This window comes from Microchirus variegatus, assembly GCF_963457635.1.
Source record: "Microchirus variegatus genome assembly, chromosome: 9".
NCBI classification, from domain to species: domain Eukaryota; kingdom Metazoa; phylum Chordata; class Actinopteri; order Pleuronectiformes; family Soleidae; genus Microchirus; species Microchirus variegatus.
The window spans coordinates 18,777,706-18,788,856 of NC_139810.1; the positions used below are offsets into that span (position 1 = coordinate 18,777,706).

General features: G+C 40.7%; 1 protein-coding gene across 1 annotated transcript; it reads right to left on the reverse strand.

The window, feature by feature from the left end:
* Positions 1-2,315: 2,315 nt before the first annotated feature.
* Positions 2,316-9,364, reverse strand: LOC310931634 (zinc finger protein 362-like). Its single transcript, XM_083894855.1, has 9 exons — positions 9,292-9,364; positions 7,089-7,152; positions 6,562-6,817; positions 5,463-5,567; positions 4,426-4,741; positions 3,743-3,967; positions 3,032-3,110; positions 2,721-2,879; positions 2,316-2,602 (listed from the first exon to the last, which is right to left on the reverse strand). Exons 2-9 carry the CDS (start codon positions 7,149-7,151, stop codon positions 2,486-2,488), a joined length of 1,320 nt encoding a protein of 439 aa, XP_083750981.1. The 5' UTR covers position 7,152; positions 9,292-9,364; the 3' UTR covers positions 2,316-2,485.
* Positions 9,365-11,151: the final 1,787 nt, after the last annotated feature.

Sequence of the window (11,151 nt, forward strand, 5' to 3'; positions counted from 1 at the left end):
AGTAATAGGTTTTTATTCTTTTGAAAACATACTATATACTGTATATGTATTTTACAATTATTCTCAGTTCCATCTCGAACATAACATCTAGCTGTAGCACCTGTTCTGAAGTGCCCTGAAGAACACAGGGTACTCTATTAGTACCATCCGGAGTTTAGTAACAGTAAAAATACAACAAACAATACTGTGTACGATAAAGGGAAAACAAAATGAAAAGGGGAAGCATCACCTCCACATAAACTCAAAATATAGGCCTATGAAATATGACTTATACTGCAGTTTAATTTAAAAGGGTAAAGCTTATTAAAGATAAAAAAAAAATCTTAACTGGGTCAGGGTACAATAAGTTCACATTTTGGTCCAGTGGTTGGGGTTTAAAATTGACCACTCATTTCTGCTGAAGTATATTTAAAAGTAGGGCTAAGTAGGGTGGAGCTGGCATTGATGCATGTGAAATGTATTCATCCTCTGCAAAACATATACTCGAAAAGAAAGGTTAACTGAATAGAGAGAGAAGACGCACTTTTACAAGTTGTTTTTTTTCTTAAAACCTTAACAAGGATCATTCCGTATATGGCACAGTGGGAGGAAATGTAACGTAAAAGCTGTGTTTCTTTGATCATATTTCAACATCATAAAAGGTGCTGTGAAGATAAATGTCAACTACGGAGTGAAAGATTGGAAAAAATAGTAAAAAACACCTTTCTTCCTTTAATTATTCTGTTATTCCCTCCTCAAATCAACAAAGAAACATCTTAATACAATCATTAAATGTAAAAATTGTCATCCACCGATTGCCTTTCTCCAAATTTAGAGGACCCTGTTCATGTGTACTTGCACAGAAATGTGAGCAAAAACAAAGAAAGTCACATAAAGACTGTTTTTTTTTTTCTTTTTACACAGTCAGCTTAGCTGCCACTAGTAATGCCCTTTGGCATTTTCCATCCAACAAGATTGAAACAATTTGAGCCAAAAAACCACAAGGCCTAAAAAGTGCTTTAAGATTATCTTTGGATGTCTCCAGAATACACCCAGCAAACGTTTTCTACTTTCTTAATTCTTTAAAAAGGGCAAATATCACCTGGCACATTGAAGAAACCCATTTCATGGAAGAAGGAGGAAAAAAAACAAACAAAACAAACTAAACTAAAACATTTCTGATGGCCAATGCATCCGGCAGTTTACATGACGCTTACGAAAGTGCTTATTAAATCTGACACGAGACATTCTTTGCCACTCGATCCTCCGGACAACATCTAGCTGTTTTGTTACATTCACAAAATAACGCTGTGCTCATTTATGACAGACAGCCTGCGTCGAGACAATTTGAGGCAGTCCGCTGAATCCGAATCTAGCGCTGAATGTTGACAGCACTCTCAGAAGGAATTCAGACCTCTTCACTTGGTTCACACTTTATGTTGCAGCCTTCAGCTAAAATTCTCAAACTTCACTCACCAGATGGGCTCATAAATCTAAGTGTTATGTCATTAAGGAATCCAGGCATCGCTCCTCACCTGCATTATACTGTCCCATCCGTGAAACATGGAGGTCACTACATCAGTTGTTGCAACAGCAGGGAGATGAATCGACCAGAAACAGCCTCAAACCAGTGAGCTCAGAACATCAGATTGGGTAGAAGGGTTCACCTTGCAAAAACCACTGACTCTAAGCATTCATCCAAGACACAGGAGTGTCTTAGGGAACACTCGACTTGTTGTCCTCAGGAGTCCCAGCCTAAGACGACCCCATTCAAACACCTTCAGAGACCTGAAAGCAGGCGTCGACTCACTTTCCCCATCCACATTGACAGAGCTTGTCACTCAATACCAAAGAGGACTTGGGACTGGAATCGCTGCCAATAGTACTGATTAAAAGGGCTTAGTCCGTGACGTATTCGCTTTAGTAATGTCCATTCTCTGAACTCCTTGAATTTTGTGATTTGGCCATTGCTATATTGAGGTTTTACATGTGGAAATCCACAGACGTCACCTGCAACAAGGCACCTATTGGACCAGGACCAGATACCAGGTGTCCGTCACACTGGTGTCCAATCGTATGTGCCAGTACGTTATCATCTGTTAATAATAATTAGAAGATTGACATTATATGCTATTGGAGAAGACCTGAAACTGGTGATTAACTCCTCAAATAAAACGTTAACTGATGTTATAAACCAAGTGAGAAGTACTCACTTATGAAAGTCGCCCCCCCCTTTTCAATATCTTATAACGTCCTGGTTGGTCTCCACCGGCAAATCTCAAAACTACATTCACTGACTGTATTGAGGGACAAACACATTTTTCCAAAGGTTTTAGGAAAAGACTGCAACATGAGAAGCGAACAAGTGTGTGGGCCTGAGTGCACTGTATGTCAGCTGTCATAATGCTAATGTAAGCCTTATGTAGATGGCCGTAGGTGCAGGGCCTCATAAGAACCAGCCGAACACAGACTCTAAATCCGACCTGCTGCTGAGCGGCCGAGGAGCTCAGATGAGAGAGATGCGTATGGGGATGCTGGGGGACTCGGTCCGCTGGGGCGACTGATGGCTCACTAGGTGCTCCACCACCGTATGTTTGGACATGTGCTTCATAAGGTAGGTCTCCTGCACAGACACACAGAAATACACACAATTGAATCTGTTGCTTTTTTTTTTTGCTGATATATCACCATGTTGGAAAAAAAAAAAATTGAAGAAACAGGAAACGGCTACTTTCACTCACTGAGGTGTATGCACGGCCACACATGCTACAGGAGTAGGCCTTCGCGTTTTTGATGGCGTGCGCTGACAAGTGAATCTGCAATGATGCGGAGTCCGAGTAGGCACGGTAGCAGTTTGGACATTTGTACGGCTTATCTTTATTGTGCTGCCTCTGGTGAGACTGTGGTGTGTGGGGGGGGGGGAAGAGTGTTAACAAAAATGTAATCCAACCAGTTAAAGAAATACATTTGAAGAGAAAATGAATACTGAGCGGTTGTCTAACTTGGTATAATGCAACAGATAACACAGTAACTTGTGTGAGGATATACTGACCTGGAGGTTAGACAGCTGGGTAAAAGCCTTTTCACATCCAGGGTGAGCACATTTATAAGGCCTATCACCAGTGTGGATTCTGTGGCAAAAGACACAAACGTAGCTCTATTATTGACTTGAATGAAAGATAACACTGCTGCAGCACTACAGAGGAGGAGGATCATTATTACTCTATATTATTAGTACTACTCTATACTACTCTATACTATATTCTATCGAGTGTTTCCACCATGTATGAATGACTTTGTTTTTTTTTAAAATGACATACAATATAAAGCAGCAAGATACCACACAGTTGGTGTAGTGGTTAGCACTCTTGCCTTTGCAGCAAGAAGACCTGGGGTCGCTACCTATCTTTCTTCATAATTCTCTGGTTCTCTGGTTTCCTCCCACACTCCAAAAACATGCAATATGGGAATTGGTAAATTGGGGACACACAAATTGACCGTAGGTGTGAGAGTGGATGGTTGTTTGTCTCTATGTGGGCCTGTGATGGACTGGCGATCCTTTCGCCCTCTGTCAGCTGACATTGGAGGATAAAGCAGTAGAAGATGAATGGATGGATAAAGTATTTAAGTGTTGCCCTTTGAAATCTGCTAGTTGCATAATTTAAACTTTCAGATTTCAAGCATTTGCTCAGCAGTTGCTCTTTCCTTCTCCCCACACTAACTCTAATTAATTATCCTTCTTTGTGTTCACAGCTGGACTGACCTGGTGTGCTGCTGCAAGTGTGACAGCTGACGGAACGAGTTCTCGCAGTAAGAGCAGTGATAGGGTTTGATCCCCAGATGGATGCGCAGGTGCTGCGCCAAGTAGGAGGCGTTGGCGAATGTCTTGGAGCAGTGGGGACACTTGTGTGGTTTGGCCTCCGTGTGAGACTTGGAGTGAATCTGCATCTCTGACTTGCTTAAGAAGGTGAGTGGACACACTTTGCATCTTTGTGACAAAAAAGAAAGGGTAGAAAGCAAAGGTGTGATCAGTGTCAGTCGAAACTAGAACCCCAAAACCTTCAAAAAGGGTATTGTTTAATTCAAATGAGGCAGGTAACAATTTTGTATCCTGTAATTTCTATTATAAAAAAATCATAATCCTGTGACCTTTAAGCCAAACCCTCAAGATGCAGTCTCGCAAGCTCAGTTTTACTGTGGAAAATAAAACCTGATTTAAGTTTGGCATGTGGAATTTTAACTGCTCAAATAATAGTGTAACATCATTGAAGAAGAACATGTATCATGTTATCCAGGTGACAATATAAAGACCAACAAACGGTTCACTTAGAAAAGCATGGGTCCACATTGATATATTAGTGAAAAGACACATGAAGTCTGCTAAAATCTTTTTTTATGCAAATGTCGCCATGCCGAGAAAAACGGGAGCAGCCTTCTGCGTCGTACCTGTAGGTTTTCCCCTCTTTGGGTGCAATGACACAGCCTTGATCAGCTAGGATGGGGTAGGGCACCACCAGCAGTGGACCTGACGCATGTTCAGCTTTGATCTTCTTTCGCCCCCTTGGTGCCTTGGGTGGGGGGCCCAACAATCCTGCCAGGCCTCCAGCCTTCATGTGGTCCATGCCAGGGCCGCTTGCCAGTCCAGAGATGATGTTCACAGAGGAGGCCCCACCCAGGCGGTTCTGCATGCTGGAGGTCAGAGTTGTGGGTGTCAGGGCCTCCGAGGTGCTGTGGCTGTCAGGCCGGGATGAAGGAGCCAGAGCTGTGGAATCAGAACTAGTTTAAAACTACAGAAAACACTCAGAGAGCACAAACTTGCACCAGGACTGCTCAGTTTTACCCAACAGACTCGATTCAGGATCCAGATCTACCACCCAAATCTAATCATCAAAATCTGACAGACAAAACAGAAAAACACCAGCAAAAACACAAACCCCCTTGCCAGAGCTAATGAACAAAATACACTATAAATAAATTCAGTGGAATTAAGTATCAAGTATTCTTGAATGCATGCTCACACTGTGTATGTCATTGAATATCTATGTAATTGTGCAGACATCCACTGGTTTCCATTTCCTGCTGTATGATATAATTATCTCTCGCTCCCCCCCCCCCCCCCCCCCAGTCTTCAAAGTGCAAAGAAAATAAGAGGAAGTCCCAGTGTGCAATAAGTGTGTATGTCCTTTTAAATCTTCATATCTAATCTTAGTAACCATGTCTTTACACCTTCATATTCAACCACCAGCCTGAACATTAACTATTCAGTGTGTTAAATACACAATTTCACACTTTTGTTGATTAAATATGTTGTTTTGTGAACCTTTCGACTCACTTTTGAGACAGTTTGCTAAGCTAACTGAACTGTTAGCCCCTTCTTTGTACCTGTGTGTACTGTATACATCAGTGTATCCCAGTCCACCCAGTCTACAGTCTACCAAAAGTATGATTCATAGCATTCCAGTTGTTTTAAACCCCACCAGTACCTGAGCGATGGTTGATCCGGCCAGTTTGCTCGCTGAGCTGTCTCATGTGCCAGTCTTCCCACAATCCTTTGGCCTTCACCGCTGACTTGTCGTCCATAGATCCATCTGAAAACAGTCAGGTGATGGCATTTTAATCAGTGAACAGGAAATAGTGTACGTCTGAGACTGCCACAACATGTGGAGTAAACAAATGTCGGAAAATTTCAAAATCTAAGGTCAGACTTTTGATACTTCTTTGATATCGTAGTTGTAGATATTTCCTACCAACTGTAAACGATTGTTTCTTTACAAACCCTCTTTTCCGTGTAACAAACAATGCTTATTGTTTCTGTGACACTTCCTAGATAAAACGGTCTAAATTTAGCAACATATCCTGATTCAAACAAACACATTTGGATCAAAGAATAGAAAAAAACAAATCTCACCGAGCACACAATGGTGAAACTTGATATAGTTTGTGTTAGTGGATGTTGGTAACACATCAGATCTGTATTTAAAAATACACTGAGGGTCAGTAACCAGGCCTGCACACACTTCAATACACAGTATGTGATTTCTACCAGTAGGGGTCCGCCAGTCAAAACAATATCAGAAAACCTAGTTTGATGATGTCATGAAGTGTGGAATCAAGGGATTTGTTGCCAAAAAATGGCTATGAGTAGTTGTGATCCATTAGCGACGACTGGAAACACGAAATACGAAATATGTCCTTCTCCACTGTGATGTTTCATTGTAGGTTTGCCCTGCAAGTTTAATCCGTCATAAACGGTCGTCAACAAATGTGGTTGCTCACTTGCTATGTGCATTTCAGCAGGCGCAGAGTTAACAGGAAATCATGCAGCTAACACTGTGAAATACATAGGAGAGTTGTAGGAGAGTCGAGTGTGTGCACACTACACTATGTCGTTGCCTTCTCCACGGTCATTTAAAAATAGCAGAAATGCGTACAGCAGATGACCCTATCTTCAATATAAATGTGGATTTAAAAAGTTTTGGAAATTTCTGGCTAATGTAATCCTCAAACAATATTTACCCTAAGTCTTGTCATTTTTTAGACATTATAATACAGAAAAGTTCCATATTATATGTTTAAAGCTACCTTGTCCAGAGCTGGAGGCAGGGCGAGCATGCAGAGCGATGTCTGGCTGTCCAGAGCCTTGTGGCTGCGTGTGGTGACCCGGCACCTGCTGTGGCTTTGGGATTTGCATACCGTGCTGTGTGCTTCCATCTGGGGACGAGGTGGGCACCAGCAGAGTTTGCTGGGATGGGTTGGAGGTAGGAGGCAGGTGCAGGGGTCGGATCTTCTCGGCCATCAGCTGCTCCTTGATCTTGTTAATGAGCACCAGGTTATCCAGCTGAAATGGTTAACGGGTCATGCTCAACAGAAAACAGCCACCGTGTGTGAATGTCATTCATGCCCCAAAAAACACATCCCAGGACAGAAAACAGTGGCCAGCACACAGTATACTTTTTGTTGTTGTTGTTGTTGCTGCTTTTTCAATCTACAAGAAGGAACTGAATGTTCCTTTGACAAACTGGTGCTGAAAAACGGCTGAAAAGACATTCACACATGGAACAAATGGCAATGAAATGTAGAGCTATCACACCAATTACAAATGGACTTACCTGGCCCGGCATGGATGGCGGTGGCGGCCAGAAATACGGGTTGTTAAATCGAGGCTCTGCCATCCTGAAATGAACGAACATTTACATTTCAGTCACATTTCAAAGTTATATTTAACAAGCTGTTATTTCATTCCACTTTTGGATCAGTTAGGTGTATGATGCAAAACTCAAAACACAATAGAGAATAGACACATTGACGATAAGGCACTGTGTGCACTGTTCACCAAAAAGACTTCTTCATTTTCACATTATTTTTAAAGCATTAGCAATTTGGAGCATAAAGCTTCAGACTGTTTCGACTCAAACTGCTCTACGTTTTCAGCGTGGATACTGTGCTAATAAACGTCTGTGTCTGAAGGTACCAGAGAATGTGAACGATAAAGGTTACAGAAAATCTTAAGACTGGCATTATAACATACGAACACATGTTTTGGACACGTACCAAAGTCGAAGTCCACGTAAAATAAAGGTTTTATCAGTGTGGTATTTAGTTTACACCCTTTTTTAATGGAAAATATGCGATGCAATGCAGACACAAAATGCAGAGACTAACCATAGGTGTTATTCGATAAATGTTTATTTACATGAAGCTATCGCATATAGTGTGGTTATTAAAGCATTATCCTTTATCAGATGGAGTTCGAGTCTGCATCATCAGTCTGTTTTTCGACATGAATTTGTGATTTGCCCTTAAAACCCAGCAGAGAATTAAATTCATGCATGATATTTTCAAACCCTGTGAGTGAAACAGCAGAAACGGTGGACGAGAGTGTGGACGGATGCAGAAACCACAGCATCCAGGAGTGAATATTACTCTATAATATCTATAATAGAATAGATTTGAAAGTAGAAAGGAAATGTGTTTTGATCACACACTTTTTTTCCCCATGTCGGCTATTGAAAACATCTAAACAATCGTACGACAGGTGTAACAATAGCACAACACTGTTTTAGTGAAATGGTGTGGATAAAATGGGCCACATTTTCAGAATAGGTCAAGTTGGGTTGGGGGGGGGGGGGGTCTAAATTATACAAAGTATATAAGTCATTTATAAAAACAGCACAATATTCAGTGCAGTGCTATGTGAGGATTGCCTAAAATTCAGGTGTATTTAACTGCGAAGTCTTTTACAGTTGTTTTTCTATTGTTAAACCAATTAATTTTAGGAAAAAAGTGCCCCTAAAAGCCTCCAATTCGTGATGCCAAACCTGTGTCAACATTGTAAAAGAGTGACTGTCTTTTCTGCCAGTAATTTAAATTAGGCCTGCAGTTTAAATAGTCACCTTTAAGTTAACACGGGTCAAACAGAATAACTGTCAACTCATTTTGAATTGTGCCCACTTGCTAACATTTAGCTGCTCTGCTCCTTTTGTCTCCACACTGAATTTAGAAGAAAATACGTGCAAAAACACCACGTCACTTCAATGTTCAGCTAAACGCGAAGACTAGGTTTAAAAAAAAGCACACACATGAAACTTTCCATCCTTGGACTTTTTTCCGGACATGTGTGTGGACAGAGAGCAGGTCTGAACCGGCTCCGACAGAGCCTGAACGAAGATTCGCCCTCCCGCTACGAGCCAGACACACTCAGACAGTTTTCTTAAAACATTTCCAGACAAAAGAGAAACAAAAATGGCAGCCTTATTTTTATAAGGCGGGACGCCATATTCTGCAGAGCCCCCCCAAAAATTTAGGAGCGTGAGCGTGTTGTCGTGAGGAGACAGTCGGGGACGAGGAGCGGCGAACACGGACACAAAAAAGGTGTGTTTATCGTTGTGTCAAAGACGTGATGGGTTGTTTACGGCGGAATAGCAGGTTTGAATAGCCCGGCCTCCACCGCTTAAAAAAAAACTGACACTTCCTACAACAACCATGCTTCTCAAAAAAAAAAAAAAAAAAAAACATAGCACGGAAACGGACAAGATGCAAGCTCGACTCTAAACGCCTCATCGATTATTATCAACCGTGCTGATGCGTTCAGGGTCCGAGCACACCCAGCGACACAATGCATCGCCTGCGCTGTTGCCATCTTTAGCAGATTCCACTTTTAGGGCTGCTGATTTTTTTTTTCCACATCCTGCAACTTTTGAGCGAATCAAAGGGCAGCGATTGCATTTCTGTGCACAATCGCACGCAACCGGGAGTCAAGCGCTCAATACTGACATGCACAGCAGCGAAGAGCCAAAAGACATGCACAAATACCTGGTGTCCCGGTTGCAGATATTGTCTTGCGAGTACAGCTATAATATAAAAGGTTGATGTGCTGTCTTGCCTGCCTCCAGTCGTCGGACCACCGCTTCCGGGTCGCTTTGTTCACTTCTGGGTGCTGTTGCAGACTCGCTATAGCTGCACAGACTCTCACTACTCTCACACGGAAATATTCAGCTAATGGTGCCGCTCTGGACAATTTCTCACAATGACCTTCTTTATTCACCTTTAGAGGAAAGCGAAGAGCATTTTTTTGATGAAATTAACAACGTTTCCTCGGCGCGTTTTGCAGGAATTTAGACGACCTACAGATGTGCAGGCTTACTCGAATCAAAATCAAAGAAATACTGCAAGAGGGAAAGAAAAGTGTATGTGTATATATATATATATATATATATGTATATATACATATATATGTGTATATATATATATATATATATGTATATATACATATATATGTGTGTATGTATATATATATATATATACATACATATATATGTGTGTATGTGTATATATATATATATATACATACATATATATGTGTGTATGTATATATATATATACATATGTGTGTATATATACATATGTGTGTATATATGTGTGTATGTATATATATACATATGTGTGTGTGTATATATATATATATATATATATATATATATATATGCGCACTAAAGTATATTGTAAATATTGCATAATTTAAGTTCCCTTTCAAAACAGTGAACCAGTCTTTGTAATTCACTGGTCATACTCAACATTTTACAAAATGCCCACACCAATAGACAAAAAGCATTTAATTCACTATCCAAAAGGATTAAACATAAAGTACACATTACGATGGAGTAGTATAGGGCCAAACAACAAAGATTCGTCATATTATGAGATTTTGCAACATTATTTTATTTGTGTGTCATCTTGTCGCAGGTTGCAGCCGAATGTCTTTGGTTGATATCATAATATTACAAGTTTATTCTCGCAATATTACGATTTTTTTTTTCTATCGTACTATGAAGTAAATGCCATAGAGGTAGAAATTCCAATGATATCTAACCAATAACCAGAAGAATAGCCTGAATTAAAATCAAGATGGAAAAAGAAAAGAGAAAATGTACAGTACACACAACATCCATCCATCAACAGCCAAGCCCAGATGACATAGGGTGAAAGGCAGGGAACATCCTGGAGAGGTCACCAGTCTATCACGGGACACGTATAGAAACAAGCAAGCATCCACTCTCACACTCACACCTACAGGTAATTTAGAGAGTCCAGTGTTTTTGGACTGTACGAATACAAGTAATATTTATATAGCACATTTCATGCGGAGATGCAGCGTAATCAGACAGAAATAAAACAAACAAAACATCGATTCAGTCACGTATAACAGGATTATTTATATATTTTTAAAAGTGTACCCAAATCAAAAGCCATATATTCAAATGTAAGTCTCCAATGGAAAAAAAGGAGTCTGATAGAACCAGGAAATATGCAAAATATAGAAACAAGGTTATGTAAATACCTCATGTTTTAACATATCATGAAAGTTCAGTATTTCTGCTGGGAAAAACAGCAAAGTTCCCCCCAAACAGCAGCAGTGTCCCAGAGAGATATGGAAACAATGAGTGTGTGTGAGTGTGTGCGTATCTGTGGTTGTTAAGGCAAATTATGGAAAATTTGGGGAAGTGTAACTGGTTAGATGCTGAGGGATTCGTTATGTCTTTGAGTGTTTGAGTGTCCCAACGTGATGAAGTTGGTGCGTGTGTGTATGTGTGTGAGTGATCTCACTGTGTTTCCTGTTCCTGGCTCCATTTCTCTGAAGACTCCTCAGAGGTGACATTTGTGACAAACATACAA

Coding starts and splice junctions, on each gene's coding strand:
- LOC310931634 (XM_083894855.1), bottom strand. CDS start 7,151: ATGGCAGAGCCTCGATTTAACAACCCGTATTTCTGGCCGCCACCGCCA. Junction 3,968..4,425: donor AAAGAGGGGAAAACCTACAG/GTACGACGCAGA, acceptor TTTGTCACAAAG/ATGCAAAGTGTGTCCACTCA. Junction 3,111..3,742: donor CACTTGCAGCAGCACACCAG/GTCAGTCCAGCT, acceptor CTTTTGCCACAG/AATCCACACTGGTGATAGGC.